Source organism: Macaca nemestrina, chromosome 8 (assembly GCF_043159975.1).
Source record: "Macaca nemestrina isolate mMacNem1 chromosome 8, mMacNem.hap1, whole genome shotgun sequence".
Classification (NCBI taxonomy): Eukaryota; Metazoa; Chordata; class Mammalia; order Primates; family Cercopithecidae; genus Macaca; species Macaca nemestrina.
Genome location: NC_092132.1, coordinates 3,803,162 through 3,823,708, shown reverse-complemented (window position 1 = coordinate 3,823,708; position 20,547 = coordinate 3,803,162). Strand labels below are relative to the sequence as shown.

At 50.0% G+C, this 20,547-nt stretch overlaps 1 protein-coding gene across 6 annotated transcripts in view; it reads right to left on the bottom strand.

The window, feature by feature from the left end:
• Positions 1–14,829, bottom strand: part of LOC105488404 (maestro heat-like repeat family member 5) — a 71,980-nt gene extending 57,151 nt beyond the window's left edge. For 3 of the 6 annotated variants that reach the window (XM_024794916.2, XM_011752403.3, XM_071067714.1), the window contains exons 1-4: positions 13,844–14,021; positions 3,394–3,575; positions 2,416–2,561; positions 1,890–2,018 (exon numbers count right to left, since the gene is read on the bottom strand). In XM_024794916.2, the coding sequence (XP_024650684.1) occupies positions 1,890–2,018; positions 2,416–2,561; positions 3,394–3,575; positions 13,844–13,923 (537 nt within the window). In that variant the 5' untranslated portion in view covers positions 13,924–14,021. Of the gene's footprint in view, positions 1–1,889; positions 2,019–2,415; positions 2,562–3,393; positions 3,576–13,557; positions 13,652–13,843; positions 14,022–14,320 lie in introns of those variants that run through there. The other 3 variants (XM_071067713.1, XM_011752402.3, XM_071067712.1) reach the window with 3 other exon arrangements.
• Positions 14,830–20,547: the final 5,718 nt, after the last annotated feature.

The window sequence follows — 20,547 nt, the reverse complement described above, 5'->3', positions numbered from 1 at the left end:
GCCAACCCACAGTCCAGTGTGAAATCGAATCCAGAGATTTCTGGAAATGCACAGGCTCAGAATCTTACTTCCCTAAAGCCCTTGCCCAAGAAGCCGCCTCCAAGAAGCCTAAGTCTGTGTCTGGTTTAAGAGTAAATCGGGAAAGGGGAGACAGGGTGTAGGGAACACAGTCCCCCCACCGGGGCAGGGCAACAGGAGTGTGGGGCCAGGCTGGTCCCTGCTGACCCCAAGCTCCATGCTGGGCTGGAAGATTGTCTGAGTTTGGCTGGTCCTGACCTAGGTGACAGTGCCTGATGCCCCTCTGTGCCCCAGGTGGTGGGTAGGACCCGCAGAAGTGTCCACTTACTCTGGGGGCTGGAGTGGGGCTGCGGTGTGTTCAGAAGCAGAAATGTAGACAGTCCTGGCCTAATTCATGCCAGACTCCGTGCAGGGGCCCCTCCTCATGAAGCCCCAGGAGGGTCTTGTCCACCCTCAGAGAGGCTGAGGCCAGACCACACCTCTGAGAGTGTCCCGAAGCCCTCGCCTCCCTGGGGGCACTGCTCCCCAACCCCAGCTCCCTAGGATCGTTGATCTGTAAACTGCAGAGATGCCTGATAGACTTCGCAATGGTGAGTGTGACAAACACATGCTTAGGATTCCAAAAGAAAAAGAAATGAGGTGGAAAAAAGGACTAAGTGGACATGGCCCTTGCTCCCCATTTTTCTCTCTCTCACACCTAGGGTGGCCTCATTCACTTCTCTGGGGGAGCACAGGGGCGTGTCCCACCTGCCGCCCACCAGCTAGGCTGTGACTGCAGGCCAGTCCCTAAGCCTCTCCATGGGTAAATGGGGCCACAAATCCCTGTGTGGAGGGTGCATTGGCCACGCTTGTAGGCCCTGCACTGGCTGTTTGATGTCTGTTATTCCTAATAACCTCTCCTTGAGTTTGTTGAATCGTAGGGCCAGGTGAGCAGCCGGAGCTGCTTACATCTTTTGGGGAGCATGGAAATCCCATTACAGTGTCCCCGACCTGCCAGTGTCCCTGTAGCTCCTAGGGGACATCTCTACTTCGTTACTTCCTGCCACCATGGCCCTGAAGGCATGTTCAGATGGTCCCTCATCTGCTTCCTGACCCTGTGTGGGACAGGCCTGTGTGGCCCTGTGGGGTGTGCTGTGCTGTGCCTCTCGCTTTGGGAGGAGCTTTGAGTATTAAAGAACTTTCAGTGGCCTTTGCCTCCTGCACGATCACATGAACTAAGACTTGGCACCACACGGAGGGTAAATGGTGTCTACTCCTGCTTCGTGGGGCACCCTGGTGTGTGTGTGTATTAAGGTGTCCCCTGGGGCCACTCTGGCCTAGTCAGTCTAAGCCACCTTGGAGTGGAGACTTGGCGGCTGGGGCCGGCTCTCAGACTGCAAGCTGCGGGTGGGGTGGGGTGGGGTGGGTGGGGGTAGTCCAGGTCCAGACCCCCAAGTCTCCATCGAGCAGAACCCAGGAGGTAGAGGCCAAGGGCAGAGTTACAGCCTGCAGCCTGGGTTAGACTTGCAGCAGGCCTTCCAGAGGCTGGGCTGCAGGCAGCTGCCATGCAATGGTGAGGAAGGTGGTGCAGAGGGGAACCATAGCCTGCTGCAGGGAGACACCTCCTTGGGGGAGAGGGCCCCCCCCACTTCTGGGCCCCTTGGCCTCAGCAAACAATGCTCTCTTGAGCCTCACCTTCCTGACATGGGAAAGTGAGATGGAAAAGTGTGATTGTCCCACTGAAGGGGCTGGGGGTGAGAACGCGAGTCACTGGATGGAAATGGCTTCACAAGGCTGGGCACGCCTAGCATCACTCGGGTCCCTGGGGCAGCCGCTGGCATTCCCGGAACTCGTGGGGGGTTGGCCCACTTGCTGGGGGAGGGGAGGCCCACCGTGGCCTTGGTCATGTTCTCCAGGGCGAGCTGCATGAAGGTTTTTTCCCAGGTCTCCTCCAGGACATCACTGGCCCTGATGACCATCTCCAGGGTCTGGAACAGCCGGAACTTGTGCCTGCTGGAGATCTGTGGATGGCAGAGCAATGGTGGCTGGGGACAGAACAGGTCAGATCGTGTGGGAGAGGTGGGCAGGGCGTGGACAGGGAGGGGTGTGAGAGGAGCCATTTATCTGCCACTTCATGGTTCTATGACTCCCAGCAAATCCCTTGGCCTCCCTGTGCCTTAGTTTCTCCACCTGTGAGGGTCAGGATCACCGCCTCATGAGCGCATTCCGAGGGTGGTCAATGCATGCGGGTCCAGGGTTTCTCCCTTCCCACTCGGCCCATTTGACATGTGAGGAAACTGAGACTTGCCCCAAGTCATGTAGCTGCTCTAGGCAGGATCCAGGGTTTGAGCCCACCTTGGGGTCCCACCTTCCCGCTCTGCCCCCTGTGCCTGCCCCATTGGCCCAAGCTGTCCCCACCTCCGGGTTGTCTATGAAGTAGTTGTGGATGGTTTCCATCACCAGCTTGGGGGAGCCACGAGCCATGTTCTTGATCTTCTTGATGATGTACTTCAAGTGGAAGAGGTCGGCACCGTTCATGTCCTGCAGCATCTTGAGGCAGATGGCTAAGGTTGGCAAGAAGGCACGTGTGAGCAGGCTGTGGGTAGCTCACACTGTGGCAGCCAGGCTGGGCGGGCAGGAGGTGGGTCTGGGGATGGAAGGAGTACTCTGAAAATGAGAACTGGGGAATGGATGCGTAAGAAGTCCAGGACCTCCTGACTGTCCAAATGGACTTTCTGGGGTTCAACATAGGTAAGGAGCAGGAGTGCAGGTGCGTGAGCATGTCCTCACTCACCATTCATATTCCCATCCGCCCATCATCCACTCATCCACCTGTCCATCCAGCCATCTGTCCATCCACCCACACGTTCCATCTGTCCATCCTTCCATCTACTAATCCACCTGCTCATCTATCTTTCCATTCATCTACCTGCCCATCCACCCAACATTCAGCTATTCATAAATTTATTCACCCACCCAACCAGTCATGAATTCATCCCTCCATCCTCCCATCCATCCTATCCTCTCATCGTCTGTCCAGTCATCCAGCATTCAATGGTGTTTGAATAAGGGAGGGGCCAGGCCTGGACTGTGGTTCTGAGGTGTGAAAGGGAATGGGAGGATAGCGGAGGTGGGGTATAGGGTGAGCTGGGGCATCATTTGGGCTTTTGATGGTGCTTCAGGAGGCCTGAAGAGGCCAAGTCGTGTGAGCAGGGTTCTCTGCTGAAAGCTTCACTATAGCTACACCACTTGATACCCTCAAGGTCCTGGAGCAGAGACTCCCTCTGGTCGTCACCCTCAGGACTGCTGTTGGTGGAGGGACATGGGATCTGCTGGAGCCTGACCCCATCTGGGCCGACCCGCCCCTGCCTGTCTGAGCCCAGGGCTGGCAGTCACCTGCACTGTAGGCCTCCGCCATGAACATCCCGTGCTCCTGTGGCATCAGTGCGGCCTGGCTGCTCTGTGACTTGTGAAGCAGGATGGTGGTGGGGTGTGACCATCTGTCCCTGCAGGCAGAGTCCTGGGGTGCCTTCATGCAAGATGAGTCCTTCGTGGATGTGGAGACAGGGAGGGAGATTCTGAAATGGAGGAGGGACCCTGGGTGTCAGCATCTGAATGTGTGTGTATTTCTGCGTTAGTACAGGGGGTGCTGAGCGCAGCACTGGGCTCAGCTACATCTTTCCATGTGTTTGTCCTTCCATTCAATGGACTGGCTGGGCCCTTGGAGGAGGGCAGGAGTCTCGAGGCCTCAGGGACACTGTTGAGTAGGCAGCATCACCTGTAGGCCTGGGGGGCCTGGCCTCCCAGCAAGTGTTAGGTTCTGAGGTTGGGTTCGAGACAGACATGGCTGGTGGGACGTTGCAGGGTTCAGGGTATGGCATCCCTAGCTCAGGCTCTTGACTTGAGAGAGCCAATCTCATTCTGACCACATGTGAGACTGCTCCGGTCACCCAGACATCACTGGTGAAGTCCCCGAGGGGAGCAGGGGAGCTGCAGGAGCAGTGAGAACAGAGCAAGGGAGGATGCAGGGGCCTCCAAGGAAGGCCTCCTCTCTTTTCTCCAAGCTGGCCTCTGCCTTCTCCTCTTCTCCTTCCTCAAAGCTGGCCTCTGACTTCTCCTCTCCTTCCTCTTCTCTTGCAAATGTGGGGAAAGCACTATCTCAGGCTGTGTTAGTGGCCGTAAGGGGCCAAAAGAGACCATGTCCTTCCATTCAGGGATGCTGCCCAAACCTGGTCCCCCATCACAACTCCTGCCCGTGGGCTCCTGGGGCAGGAACAGGCTCCTGCTCCATCCACTTCCTGACCTTATTCATTTGTTCACTCTTAGTACCCACTTCCCAGGTGCCTACCATGGGTGGGACGTGTTCTAGGCTCCTGAGATGCATCAATGAATGAGATAAAGTCAGCAAATCAAATCAGTGAATTCTGTGGTATATCAGAAGACAGTCCGTCTCTCAATATTTTACCCATTCATTTGTCCTACCATGGGAGGGATGCATGTCAGATCATGCTGCTCAAAATCCACCCATATGCCTCCCATTTCACTCAGAGTAAAACCCAAAGTCCTGAAAATAACGTATAAGACAGTGATGCTTCCATCCATGAGGGTGTAACAAGGACCAGCTTCACCCTCCTGTCTTAAACAACTCAAAAATTGGAAAAATATACAAAACCATGATTATCAGACATCAGACAACAGCAGCACAGGATGAAGATCCCTGAAAATGGAAAACTAGCAAGGTGAGCCCAGCGTGGCCACAGCCAGCTGCCTGGGAAGTTTCCAGTTTGCAGTGCAGGGAGGGGGAGCCCAATAAAACCAAGTACTCTCTCTGAGTTGAGGAAGTGGACGTGAAAGTCTGGGGGAGCCACAGTGGCCGGAGTTTGCTGGGAAGAGTCACCGGAGAGAGCTTCACAAGGAGGAGATAGAGTTCTGAGGCTTTGCCGGGGATCCCCTGCGTTCCCCGTCTTCATCTGAGCTCAGTACATTTGGGAAAAGAACCACAAAGCTCCAAAAGGAGTAGAGGGAACAATCTTTGGAACTCACACAGGGCTAGGAAGAGTTCCTTTTCTCATCAGCAGGAGTGGAAACCTGGTAATTCACAGGGCATTAGGTAGAGTGTTAATGGTATGACCTCAGTAATGGGGGAAAAAAATCTGCCCTAAACAACAATGCTTTGGCTCTTCCTACTAAAGCTTTAAAATCAAAGCCTCAAAGGAACCAAACTTTTCAAGTAATTTAATTGTGTTAAAGAACAAACCTGAAGAATATTTAAAAAGTACAGGAATATCCGGTACCCAACAAGGCAAAATTCACAATGTCTAGCATCCAATAAAAAATTTGCTAGGCATGGAAAGAAACAACAACAAAACAAAACAAAACAAAAATCCCTAATGAGGAGAAAAATCAATTAATTTAAACAAACACAGAAATGATATAATTAGTAGACAAGGACATTAAAACAGTTATAAGGTTGGTGCAAAAGTAATTGCGATTTTTGCCATTACTGTTAATAATATATTTCTCATGTCCAGCATGGTAGAGCAAAACATAAGCATGGTAAGGAGAGACATGGGAAATATAAAACAAAGAAGAACACATTTCGCATTATGAATACACTAGGTTAGCAGGAGATTAGACGATGTAGAAGCAAAGATGAGTGAACCTGGAGACACAGCAATAGAAACTACCCAAAAATGAAACATACAGAGAAAAAAGACTGGAAAAAACAAAACAGAGCGTTAGTGAGATGTGGGACAACATCACATGGCATTTTGTATGTGGAATTTGCATCCCCACAGGAGAAGGAAAGGGAAAGAAAACATATTTGAGGAAATAATACCTGAACATTTTACAAATTTGATGAAAATTATAAATCCACAGATCCAGGAAATTCAACGAATTCCAAGCAAAAGAAATACAAAGAAAACTACATGAAGACACATTGAAATAATATTGCCCAAAACCAATTATAAGAGCAAATCTTAAAAACAGCCATAGAAAAAAGACACATGAAAGGAATGAAAAGTGAGAGCACAGCTCTTGTTGAAATCAGTGCAAGCCAAGAGATAGTAGTGCAACAATTTAAAGCCCTGAAAGGAAAAAAACAAAACGAAACAACAACCTGCCAAGCTGGAATTCCATACCTAGAGAAAATATCTTTAGAAACGGAAGGTGATATAAAAACACTTTTCATGTACACAAAAACCAGAAGAAGTTGTCATCAGGAGTCCTGCACTACAAAAAAATGTTTGAGAAAGTCTTCCAGACAGAAGGAAAATGGCAACAGATGGAAATAGAAAACTACACAAAAGAATAACGAGCACTGGAAATGGGAAAAATGTAGGTAAATAGAATTTATTTATTAATTTAATTTAATTAAATTAATTAATTAATTTATTTTTTGAGACGGAGTCTCACTCTGTCGCCCAGACTGGAGTGCAGTGAGCGATCTCGGCTCACTGCAAGCTCCGCCTCCCGGGTTCATGCCATTCTCCTGCCTCAGCCTCCCGAGTAGCTGGGACTACAGGCGCCCGCCACCTCGCCCGGCTAATTTTTTTTTGTATTTTTAGTAGAGACGGGGTTTCACCGTGATCTCGATCTCCTGACCTTGTGATCCACCCGCCTCGGCCTCCCAAAGTGCTGGGATTGCAGGCGTGAGCCACCGCGCCTGGCCAATTGTTTTATTTTTAAAATTTAAAGTAAAAATAATAATGCATTGTGGGTTTATAACAAATATAGAAGTAAAATATATAACAATAATAGCACAGAAGCCAGGAGGGGGAAATGAAAACAAAATGTTGGAAGATGCTTATACTTTAATTTTACTTGAAGGTATAATTTCACTTGAAGGTAGACTGAGATAAGTTAACATGTATACTAGAAACCCAAAAGCAATGACTAAATAATAAAACGACACAAAACAAAATATGTGTGGCTAGCAAGTCCACAAAGGAGAGAAAGTGGAGTCATAAAAAATACCCAATGCAAATAAAGGCAGAAGAAGAGAAAAAAATTGCACAAAAAGAGATGAGACAAAGAGAAAACAAATTGCAAGATGGTAGACTAAAACCAAATCATATCAATAGTCGTATTAAATATAAATGATTAAAGCACCACAATCAAATAGCAGAGATTGTCAAATTGAATAAAAAAGCAAGAGCCAAGTGTATATTGCCTATACAAAATCCACTTGAAATATAGCAGATACCAATCAATCAAAAGTAAAAGGATGGAAAATGATATATCATGCTAACACAAATATAAAAAAACTGTGTGGTTATATTAATATCAGGCAAAGTATATTTTAGAGTAAATAACAGGGATAAAGAGAATCAGTTCACTAATCAAGGAGATATAAAAATCTTAAATGTTCATGCATCTAGTCACAGAACTTCAAAACACATAAAGCAAAGAAGTTAGAGCTAGAAGGAAAAACAGACAAGTCAACAATCTTAGTTGAAAATTTCAATACCCATCTATAGATAACTGATAAAATAAGTCGACAGATAATCAGTAAGAATATAAAAGGCTCAAACAATTATTAACCAATATAACTGAATTGACATTTATAGAACTCTAACCACAAAAGAATAAACTTTATTTTCAAATACACATGGTACATTGACCGACACAGACTATATTCTATGCCATAAAAAGTCTTAGCAAGTTGGAAAAGATTCAGATCCAACAAAACATGATATCTGACCACATGAAATTAAATTGGAAATTAAAACAGAAAGATAGGTGGAAAATACCTAAGTATTGGGAAACTAAACAACATACTTTTAAATAATCCATAGGTAAAGAAGAAATAAATGGTATGAAAGTAAAAGGTATCTTGAACAAAACAGAAGTGAAAAAACAGCATATCAAAATCCCTGGGGTGCAGCAAATTAAAACACCTGTATTAGAAAAGAATGAAGGTCTGAAATCAGCTTGTAACTGAATAAATTAGGAAAAAACCCAGCATATTAAACTCAAGAAAAAAAGTAGAGCAAAAATTAATGAAATAGAAAATAACAAAAAATAGAGAAAAATCAATGAAACCAGTAGGTGATTTTTTTGAAAAGATGAAAACATTGTTAAACCACTAGCAGGATTTATTAGGGCAAAAAAGTGAAAACACAGATTATTAACATCAATAAGAGTGGGTACATCATTACAGGTTCTACAGACATTAAAAGAATAATGAAGGGATATTCTGAATAACTTTGTGCCAATAAACTTGGTGACATAGATGAAATGGACGCATTTCTTAAAGTCATAAAATACCAACGCTTACTCAAGAATTAAATAACAAGAATAACCCTATATTATGAAAATTGAATGTGTAGTTGAAAACTTTCCCACAAAGAAAATTTTAGGCTGTGTTGGCTTCACTCTTGAATTCTATCAAGTGTTTCAGGAAGAAATAATACAAATACTACAAACTCTTCCACAAAATTGAAGAGGAAGGAACACTTCCAACCATTCCATGAGGCAAAACCTGACACTAAAACTAGGAAATAAAGAAAACTACAGCCTAATATCTTCCATGAACAGACACAAACTTTCTTAACAAAACAATTCAAAGTATACAGAAAAGCTTATCCATCATCTCCTAGTGGGGCTTATCCTGGGAATACAAGGCTAGCTGAATATTTTGAAAATCGGTCAATGTAATTCACTAGATTGACTGACTGAGGAAAGAAAATATAACGATCTCAATAGATGCAGAGAAACATTTGGTAAAACTAAACATCTATTCAAAAATAAACATAGGAATTAAGAAAACTTCCTCAAGCTGATAAAGAGTATCTATAAAAATCCTACAGCTAGTATCATACTTTATGGTGAAAGGCTGAATATTTTTCCACATGACTGGGAATAAGGCAAGAAGTCTGCTCTTACCCCTCTCATTCAACATTAGACTGTGGACTTAATCAATGTAAGAAGTTAAGAAAAAGGAATAAAAGTCATACAGCCTGGAAAAGAAGCAGCAAACTGTTTTTATTTGTAGAAGGCATTATTATACAAGTGGAAAATTCCAAATCTACAGAAAAGCCTACTAGAACTAAAAAATAAGTTCAGCAAATTTACAAATTGTAAGGTCAATAAAAAGTATTCATATTTATGCATACTGGCAATGAACAATTGGGAACTGAAATAAAAAAGGTACCATGTACACTAGCACCAAAAATCATGAGTTATTTAGGCATAAATCTAACAATTGCAAGGTCTATATACTGTAAACTACAAAATATTGATGAAATAAATCAAGAAGATAAATAGATATACCATGTTCATGGATTGGAAGACTCAATATTGTTGAGATGTTAATTTTTTCTAACTTTATCTAAATATTCAATGCAATTTCAATAAAAACCCCAGCAGGAATTTTTTTTTTGGTAGTTACCAACAAGCTGTTTCTAAAATTCATATGGGAAGGTAAAGAAACTAGGATAGTCAAAATGATTTTGAAGAAGAACCAAATTGGAGGACCATTACCAATGTCAAAACTTATTGTAAAGCTATAGTAATCAAGGCAATGTAATATTGATAGAAGCACATAAATATAAATATGTGTAACAGAACATGGATTCCAGAAAAAGGCCCACACATATAAGGTCAATTGATTCTTTTTGTTTTGTTTTGTTTAGAGATAGGGTCTCACCCTGTTGCTCAGGCTGGAGTATAGTGGTGTGGTCATAGCTCACTGCAGTCTTGAACTCCTGGGCTCAAGCAATTCTCCTGCCTCAGCCTCCTGAGTAGTTCGGACTATAGATGCACGCCACTGTGCCTGGCTTCAGCTGATTTTTGATAAGGGTGCAAGAGCAACTCTATTAAAAAAGCATTCAACAGATGGTGCTGAAATAATTGGATAGACACATGCAAAAAATAACCCCAATCCATTCCTCAAATCGTATGTAAAAATTTACTGAAAAAGATCAAAAAGACCCAAAAGTAAGACCTAAACTTCTAAAACTTTCAGAAGAAAATATAGGAGGAAATCTTTATGATCTTGGGTTAGACAAAGATTTCTTAGATGTGACACCAAAAGCACTATATAAAAGAAGAAATGATAAATTTGATTTCATAAAAATTAAAAACTTCTGCTTTTTGAAAGATATGTGAAACTTGTCGGAATCAAAATGCAGTCACTGTGTTAAAACTCTGATAAATGGGGCTGGAGGAAGCCATAAAGGAATGGTTCTCATGCACAAATGCCTGACAGCAAGAACTATCACAAAAGACTCTGCAAAACCCACAACCTTGCACAAAGGCCAATTGCAACCTTACACACACACACAAATACTTCTGTGAGGTTGTCTACCCAGAAAACTGTCTTTCCAACCTAGGACTCACCCCACCCTTGTTATTGACCCTTGTAGCCAAGAATTATTATTTCAGAACAACTTACATAATCAATCATTTTAATTTTGCCTTTAAAAATTTACCCTTGCCCCAGCCTTGAATAGGCATATGGTTTACTATGGCACACGTATTACTATTGCAATGCCTATTCCTGAATAAATATCATTTTCTTTTAGAGATCTCCTCTGTCTTTGTTTTATTTTTGTTTTCTAGAGAGAAAGCTGCCTAGGCTGGAGTGTAGTGGCACAATCATAGCTCGTTCATTGTAGCCTCGAACTCCTAGGCTCAAGAGATGATGCTGCCTCAGCCTCCCAAGTAGCTAGGACTACAGTTGCAAGCCACCTTGTCTGCCTATTTTTAAAAATTTTTTTACTATAGAGGCAGGATCTCTGTATATTGCTCAGGCTGGTCTTGAACTCCTGGGCTGAAATGATCCTCCTGCTTCCGCCTGCCAAAGTGATGGGATTACAGGCATGAGCCACTGCACCTGGTCCCCCTCTCTTTTATTTAGATTAAGGGATATGCATTAAGAAATGAGCAGCTGTAGACTTGGAGGCAGTATTTGCAAATCACATATCTGATAAGGGACTATCTCCAGAATATGGAAGGAACTCTCAAAACAAAACAAAGCAAAGCAGCCTAAGAAAACACAGGCAGGAGACTGGGACAAGACATCAGAGGAGGCAGACGGGTGGCAAAGAAACACCTGAAAAGCACTCAACATTCCTCACGAGGGAAACCAACTAACACCACAGTGAACTATCACCACACATCTACTAAAACGGCTAAAATCAGAGACACTGGAAATACCAAGTGCTGGTGAGGTTGCAGAATAGCTCTGGGCTTCCATGCATTGCTGGTGGGAATGCACAGTGCTATAGCCCTCTTGGAAGGTAGCCTGGTATCTGCTAATAAAGTTAATGTACACTTACCAAACAGCTCAGCTACCCACTCCTAGGCATTCACTCAAGCGAAATGACTACTGACTAAAATATATACGCAAACATTTATACTGGCTTTATTTATGATATGTCCACATGGAAATAATCCAAATGTCCTTCACCCTGGGAATGCATAAACAAACCATGTCACATTCACAGTAAAGTTACTCAGCAACAAGAGAGGTGAACTGATGAACACGAAAGCATGGATGCTCCAGGAGGGAAACCAGACTCCACAAGCTAAATGTGGTGTCATTTCACTTTTATGACATTCTGAAAAAGGTGAAACTACAGACAGAGAGCAGGTCAGTGGTTCCCAGGGAGTGGGAGTTGGAGAGAGTTCACCTCCGAGGGACAGGAGGGAGTGTCTGGGAGGTGGAGCTGTCTGGGAGTCATGCACCCACTGCCATATTTTGTTTGTGATGGTGGGTCCATGACTATATACATTTATCAAAATTTGAGAGCTATAAGCTAAAAATAGTGAATTTTATCATCTGTAAACATACTGTAATTGAAAAGAAAAAAGACACATAAGAACAAAAGTGGTCTCTCTGCCCTTATTTCCTTCTGCTCTCCCTTGCTGATTCCACCGCGGTGGTGGGGCGCTCCCACCACCGGGTGCACGTTTACCTCTGGACCTTTGCGTGGCCACTCCTTCCGTCTGGGGAACACCCTTCCTCCAGATGGCTGCCTGGCTCAGTCCCTCACCTGATTTTAGTCTTTGCTCAATTGTCACCTTCTTGAGGAACTGATTTAAAATCCTAACCCCACACTTCCTCCTCCCCATCCTCTCTTTTTTCCATGTCACTTTTCGCCCTGTAACATCATATCGTTTACTTTCCTGCTTCTGGTCTCACTGGCAGTCTCCCTACCTGGAAGGTAAGGCATGAGGACAGGGTCTTTATCTCTTTTGTTCACAAAGTATCCCTGACACCTAGAACACCTGGTCCATGCAGCAGGTGCCTAGCAAATACTGGCGGAATGAATGGAGTGCTTCATAGCAGGGAATGTATCCAGAGCCACCACCGGCCCAGTCCTGACCTTGGACATGGCACTGTGACAGCCCTCCCACCTCTCCAGGATCCAGTCTGTCCCCTGCAATCATCACACCAGATCCAGCTTCCCAAATGCCTTCCGGTGGACCCTGTGAGGCTCTGCTTCCCTGGCCCCTCTGCCCAGAGCATGTCTCCTTCTCCTCCTTTCTTTCTGTCCCCTTGCCAGGGCTGTAGGAAGACACCCACCAGTCTTCTCCATCCCATAACTGCATCATAAGGTTGGGGTTGCCTGAGAAGCTGCATTTCTGCACATCTGAGCTTTGCAGTAGGAAGAGCTCCAGAGCCTGCGTCCTGGAGATCACATGTTCTGACATCTCTTGGCATCTCAGGGCCAGGGCAGCTCTGGGGAGGCCCTCAAACCCTGCTGTCTTGACCTTGAGAGGTCAACACACAGTTTACCCCTTCTGGAACCCACCTCCTTCCTGTGGCCTCTCCGAAAACTAGCCAGTTCCCTCATCCTGGAAAGGGTGACCTTCCAGACAAACCTGGCTGGGCCCGACTCTGGGAGTGGCTGTGAGGATCCTGTTGGAGCTAGAGCCCGGCTTCCCCCAGGCACAGCAGCGGTCACAGCATGGGCCGCAGGCACCAGCGAGGCCCGTACCTTGCCCCTCCAAACCCACATCGCAGCCCCTGTAGCTTCCAGAGTTAAATGTATTTTTAAAGATAGAAAAACGATGTGAACACACTATTAGCAAACATCTGCAGAGGAGCACTCTCGGCTTAGCAACAGAAGCTATGGCAGAGAAGGGAGGCCTGACAACATTCAAACCAGGACTGTGAGGGCTGGAAATGCCTGAGTTCACAGGCAGGTACCGAGACACTCCCAGAACATTCACCAGCGTGGACTGCAACTGGGAAGCCTACTCTGACCCCATGGCTTCGCTGTGGGCCCCAGCCCGGGTAGATGAGTGTCTGCACAGCAGAACCTGCTTTGGGTCCCCATAGAGGGGGCAAGTGGGGCTCTGGGCTGGGGGCCAGACAGCTCTGACTTGCCTGTCAGACACAGGAAGGTAGAGATGCCCTTTGTGTCTGTCCAGGTCCCTGGGACACTGGGGCGCCCTGGGGACCCTGGAAGGCTGTGGAGGAACCTTCCTTTATTCATGTCCCTTAAATCTCTGCAGAAACACTGGCTGTGGTATCATCTCCATTGTGCCGAATAGAAACCAAGGCTCAGAGAAACAGGTGGACGGTCTGTCCATCCAGTCACTGACCCGTTCATACAGCCTGCGGGCACTGCTGGCGACACAGGCCACGGTCCCTCTGGCCCTCACAGGTGCAGGCTATGTGGGCAAGGCCCTCACTCCAGTTTAAGGTTCCGCGGTCCTGGCCGCCTCTCCTCCAACCTGATCCCCCTCCAACCCCCGCAGGCTGCTCCTGGGGGCAGGACCCTCCTTCCTCAGCACAGGGGCCCCTGGATGGCCTGCAGGGAGACTCCCCTGACAGATAAGGCTGAGTACTGGTAGGTGGTCAGGGGGTCCCTGCTGGGGCTGAGCTGACCTGGAGTTTTGGGACACGGCTGACGACATTCTACCCGTCGGGGTGTGGCTATGTGGCCTTTCAGAACACTGCCCGTCCATGGTTGGGGTGCAGTGCAGACCCACAGGAACCCACCACTAGCTCTGGCCTCACGCCTGTGGGCTGGCCCTGTCTCTGGCACTGACCCTCCCCCGCCCTGGCAGGCCTGACCTCATCCCTGAGGTCACAATGGTTCCAGTGTCCACAGCATCCTTTCTAGGGTCTGTGTTTTGGGGACAGCAGGCGTGCGTGTGTGCCTGTGTTTGTGCGTGCGTGCTCAGACGTGTGTCCTCAAGGGGTCCCGGCCCTGCCCCTTCCTTCTCTGGGCCTCAGTTGTCTCCTGGGAGACTCGTGGATGATCTGGCCTGGGTTATTTGTTTGCTAAGTCCAGGTCCCTGTGCGGGTGACAGGTCCCGGGGCTGGAGCTGTGACTTCCCCTCTGGGCCTGAGTCTGAACACCTGCGAGGTGCTGGGCTCCCCTCTGGGTGCTGGTGCTTGACTCCTCTGGGATCCTCTCCAGTGGAAGGAACCAGGAGCGGGGACAGCCTGGGAGCTCAGCCTGTGGGGCTGGGCAGGCTGTCCGGAATCAAATCCAGCCCCCTCTCTGCTGACCGCGTGCCCGGGAACCTCGCCGTGCCTCACGGTGCACTCCTCCCCATCTGTAATGCTGGAGCAGGACCGAGGGTCAGCGTGGCCGCTTTCTCCTCTCGCGGCCTGGGCCTCTCCCTGCTCACCGCCCCGGGATTGGGGCGGAGCTCAGAGAGGGCCAGGAGCCAGTGACTGGTCGCACAGCAATCAGTGGTGGAAATGAGTATCAAACTCAGGTCCCCAGATCCAAGTCTAGCGTGAGGACGAGTCCCCTGGACCAGTGGCACCCGCCGCCTCCCCGCCGCCGGCACCGCGACCCGGCCTCCCGCGCGGCCGGCAGATGGCGCTGCGGGCCCAGGCAGGACTCGCGCGGCGGGAGGGCACGGCCTGGACCGGGGGCCTGTGAGAGGCACACGTGCCACCCAGCCCACGCGCCCTCCCCGCCGCACCTCCCTCCAGCCAGAGACCCGCAGAAAGGGCGTCATGAGTAGGGGTGCCTGGCATCCCACCGTCTTAGACCTGGGGCTGCAGGCACTACCCCCTGGGAGCAGTGACTGCCCGAGGGTGCCATGTGGCTCCCACCACCAAGCCTTTGCATAGGGCGTTCCCCCTCCTGCTATTCGCCTGCAATGAGGAAGGGCCGGACTCAGTGAGGAAGGGGCAGCTCCCTGGCCTCTCAGGCTCCTTCTCTCTGTCCCTGCCCAACTCCCTGGGGTTCCTAGGCTGCAGCCAGGTTTGAGGCTTTGTGCAGTGCTTTCCTCCTGGAATGCGCCCTACCCCACACTTTCCTAAAGAAAGAGCATTTTTGCCCTTTCGTATCTGTCCTTGGAGACTCCCACCCAGGTCACCTCCTTGGGGAAGCCATCCCTGATTTCTCTGGGCTCCCATAGCATTTGTTCTCGATATGGTTTGTTCAATCGTGCTGGGCCTGACTGGGTGGGGGGATGGTGGGGGCTGTGCTGTGACTGGAGGTGACAGGAGGGGCCAGGTGGACACCCATGCTCCTCGTTCAGCTGGGTCCCACTACCGGTTCCCCTGGCTGCTGCCCCAAGTCCTGACTCCCTGAAGTTCCCTTCCCAGGAGACAGTGGCCCTGTTTGACCAGTGGACACCCCCACAGAAGACGTAAACGTAAGGCCTGAAGCTGTAAAACTCCTAGAGGAAAACAGGGGAAATGCTGTTTGACATGGGTCTTGGCAATGATTTTTTGGATATGAAGCCAAAGCACAGGCGAAAAAGCAAAAATAGACAAGTGGGACGACACCAAACTCAAAAGCTTCTGCACAGCGAAGGAAACAACAAAATGAAAAGGCAGCCTGTGGAATGGGAGGAAATATTTGCAAACCCTCTCTCTGATAAGGGGTTAACATCCAAGATCTATAAGGAACTGCTGTCACTCAAGAGCAGCAAACCCAATCAGCCAATGAAAAAGTGGGTAATGAATCGACATTTATCCAAAGACGACAAATAATCAACTGGTATATAAAAAGGTGCCCATCACTAATCACCAGGACATGCAAATCAAAGCCACAGTGAGATCGCCTTGCACCTGTTAGTATGGCTGGCATCAAAAAGACAAGATGGCAAGGGTTGGCCGGGGTATGGAGAAAGGGAACCCTTGTACCCTGTTGGTGGGAATGTAAAATGGTGCAACCAATATAGGAAACAGCACGGAGGTTCCTCGGAAAACTAAAGATAGACCTGCCATCTGATCCAGCAATCCCTCTACTGGGTTACAGCCAAAGGAGATGGAACCAGGATCTTGAAGATATAGCTGCACTCCCATGATGGCTGCGGCTTTGTTGAGGATAGCTAAGGTATGGAAACGCCTGCAGCGTCTCTGGTCAGATGAATGAAGAAAGAAAATGTGGTATATACACACAATGGAATATTAGCCTTTAAAAAGAAGGAAACCTGCCATGAGACAACGTGAATAAACCTGGAGGATTTCATGCCAAGTGCAATAAAGTCAGACCCAGGAAGGCCAATTCTGCTTGATTCTGCTTCTACATGGAATCTAAGAGTCAAAGTCAGAAGCAGAGAGTAAAATGGTGGTTCCCAGGGAAGGGGGTAGGGGGGAAGGGGAAAGGAGGCATTGCTGCTGAATGGGGATAAAGTCTCAGTGAAGATACGTTGCGGAAGTCTGCCGTGCCACATTGCACCCATAGTTAACGAAGCTGCACTGCACACTTAAATGTTTGTTAAGTGCATAGATCTCATGTTAAGTGTTCTTACCACAGAAAAACAAAAACATCCACCACTGAGCACTCCCCACCCAGCCTCTAGTGGCAGCGCTGGGATCCCCACGTGGGGCTGCAGGGCCTCAAGGTTGGCCCTTCCCTGGCAGCTGTGGCCTGGCGGGGCTCTGGGCTCTTGCCGGGGCTCTGCGCTCCCGGCTGAGGGAGTGTCTGTCCTCTCTGAGCCTTGCTGCTCTCAGGAGCACAGCAGGGATGGACTGAGGCCCCCCTTGGGGGGCAGAGACAGTGCTCACCTCCCAGCCCTGGGCGGGTCCCCGTCCTGCAGATGGGGGATTCCCTATGCCAAGATTGCCCAGGGAGGGTCCCACTGGCAGGGTGGGGCAGCCCCGGTCAGCAGCAGGCCCGGGTCCCCAAGCTGGGACACTGCCCAGGGGCTCCTCCTCGCCTTCCAGGGCTCCCCTCCTCCTCCACACCCGCTCCTACACTTTCACAGAAAAAAGAGTGGAGAAAAGGCAAAAGAAAGAGGTTTTCTCCTCCGCTTTCTGAAAATGAGATTTTAAAAATAACTCCTGGCGGGGGGAGCGCTGGGAGGGGCCTTTCTGGGGAGGCCAGCCAAGCCTGCTCTCCCTCCTCCGTAGGCAGCCACCACCTGGGGCCTGGGGCCTGGGGCCTGCATGCCTCCACCAATAGGCTTCCTCTGCCGGACACCCTTCTCTGTCCCTCAGGAAGGCGGGGCTTTCCTGATCTGCTGAAGGAGAAAGCAAAGGCCAGTGTGTAGTGGGGGAGCTGCTGGGGGGAGGGGGTAATGCTGATGGCAGAGGAAGGAATGTCAGGCCATGGCCCCAGGCAGGAGAAAGGGGCTGGCTCCTACACGTCCCCCACATTTCCCCTGTCTCGCCGGTGCCCTCGGCCTCCTCTCGGCTCACTGCTCACCAGCCACAGGCCTCCTGGGCTGATGTTTCATGGTCCTTAGGGGCTGGGGCTTTTCCTGCCACAGGGCCTTTGCACACACTGCTCCTAAGGCCTGCCTAGCCCCTGCTTCAGCGTCATTCCCTGAGAGGCCATCTCAGGTCACAGAATGGACACAGAGTGTCCCCCGCCCACCTCGATACCGTCAGAGCTCCCTGCAAATTTCCCTTTCCTAACGGCATTTCCGTCTGGGTTTCTTTCTGTCGCCCTCCCAGTTTACAGTCAACAGGCTCCGGAGGGTGGGCTGAGCGCAGATACTCTTGCCCCCTCACCCCGCACTTGGGCTCTCGTCATTCCTATTCTTCACCTGCCATCACCTGTGTTTCTCTCTCTGGGGGGATCTCTGGCCACTGCTGAAGCTACCAGGGAATCCAGCTTTCCTGGGAGCAGCCTTGACCTGTGATTTGGGGGCGGGGACAGACAGCTCAGCCCTATCCCTCTGATGGGGTGACCCAGTGGGATCACGCCCCGGTGGCTTCCAGGATGCTGGGTGCTTGACAACGCCATTCCGGCTTCCCACCTTCCAAGTCTCTCTTCCTCCCCCATCCCACGGTGTTTCCTGGGATCACGTCCCAAGAACACGCCTGCCCTGAGTTACTGCCTTGGGATCTGCCTGGTAGGCAGAAGAAATGCCCCCAAAGTATCAATGTTCTCATGCCCGGAACCTACTTTTTATGGGAAAAAAGGACATTGTAGCTGTGATGAAATTAAGAATCTTTAGGGACATTATTATCCAGGTGGTCCCCCAATGCAATCATGTGTGGCCTTACAAGAGGGAGGCAGAGGCAGGTTTGACTACAGACAGAAAGGAGGCTGTGAGGCCCCGGAGGCAAAGGTTGGAGGGAGGCAGCCACCAGCTTCCGGCGGAGGTGAGGAAGGCTCCACCATAGCCTCTGGGGCAAGCGTGGCCCTGCTGGCTCCTTGGTTTTGGCCCAGGGATGTGACTTTAACCCAGGCTGGTGGTAATTAGTTACAGCAGCTCCAGGAAGTGCACACTCTCGGCTGCAGGGGAGCCCACACTGAGACGCATTGGGTCGGCTTCATTCTTGCCGCCAAAGGAAGGTTGTCCCTCCAGATGCTGGGCACATGGCCAGCCAGGAGTGGATGGCACGTCCCAGCTTCTCTTGCAGCCAAGGGGGACCACAAGACAAAATCCTCAGCCCTGGAATTTGAGAAGTGGTGTGGGCAGTGTCTCCTTGTGTTCTCCATAGGAAGCTGTCAGCCCATGACTGCCTTTGCCCCTCCTGGGCTGGGATGCAGTACGTGCCGCTGCACCTCAGTCTTGCAGATGAGGACACCCACCCCCGGGTGAGGGCAGAGCCACAGGCCAAAGAGCCTGGGCCCCTGAGTGTCCCCAAGGAGCAGAGCTGCCCTCGAGGCCTGCGCTGGCTGGACTGTTGCAGGAGGGAGACAAATGTTCTGTCTTGTTTTAGCCACTGTATTTGGGGGTGCTTTGTTACAATAGCTTAGGTGTCTCCCTGACTGACGCAGCTTGGTTTAGAGGCCACTAGCCAGCTGGGGCGAGGTCCCCAGGAGGTGCTCGGTGGCGGTCGGCAGAATGAGCATGTCAGGATGAACTCTTTCTTCCTCTCGCAGTCACACAATGATATTGATTGCTGAGCCGCCATTCAGGACTGTCGCTCAGCCGCAGCCCACCAGGCTGAGCTGAAGTTGACTTGCGCCTGCCTTGAGAATTGGTGTCAGGGGGCATCTGGCTGGAGCACAGGAAGGTGGAAAACACATGTGGGTCATGTGAGTACAGGACTACACTCACCATGGCTGACTCTGAGGTCTGAGAGCTGGGTACACTCCTGCCTACAGGTGCCGGGAGGGCTGGGCTTCAGCCTTCCCCTCCTTCTCCACGCCCAGCTCAGAGCCTGGCCCAGCAGGGGCTCAGGAAAGGCTTGGGGGTGGAAGCTGGATAGGGCACTGGGACGCTGCTTCTTGGGACCACAGATGGTGTTCAGGGCCTGGATGGAGGAAGCAGAGGGCGTAGACCTCATGGCTGGAGGGCAGATCCCAGGCACGCTCCACATTCCTGAGCACTCTGCCTGTGGGGGCGATCCCAGCACTGTGACCTCACTGGGGGGGGTGTCACACAGGACAATAACGGGAAGGAACTGTGCAGGTGCCATGCATGCAGGAATGCAGGGAGCTCGATTTCCCGTTCCACGTCTGTCATTTTATACCAGTGAATGTGAGACACATGTGTGCCTTTCAGAGCAGCACTGTGGCAGGTTCCAGGCCCAGCCCCACCCCGCATAAGATCGGAGGGTCTTCAACTACAAAGGTCCCCTCATGAGGTGGCCATGAAGTCAGGCCTCCAGGGTGAGGGGATGTTCCAAGGGCAGGTTGAATTCCAGCTTTGTTATACTGTATTGTCCCTTCTCAAAGGCCCATTTATTTCTCTGTTCACCTCAGGTCTTCAGCCCCATTTCACAGACGGGCAAGCGAGGCTCAGGGAGGTGAGGAGGTTGCACAGCCCACAGGTTTCGAGCATCCCACTCAGAGCCTCGGCCTCTGCTGGATCTCCTCGGCTGCACCCCAGCCTTGCTGGAGGTGGGGGAGAGCATGGGGCGTGGCTTATCTGGGGAGAAGGGTTCCAGCTCACCTGCTGGGGCTGGGCAGGCCTTTCTTTAAGTCTGGCCCAGAGGAGGTGGCCCAGGCCTGTTCTGAGGGGTTCTCAGGGGGGTGGGAAGACAGAGTGGGTACAGGGTTTTGCCATGACAACCCTGGCCTTCCCTACCTCCCACATGCCCGCCTTCCTAAGTCTGAGGCTGGCACTGACCTAGGAATCTCAGCGGGGGGTGCTGGAGCCCAAGCTGCTCAGAGGGTGTGGCCTCGAATGGCAGGGCCCTGGACATGAGACCATGTGCAGCCTGAGGTCATCACCAGGACACATGGGAGCCCACAGAAGGCAATGGGGGGACCA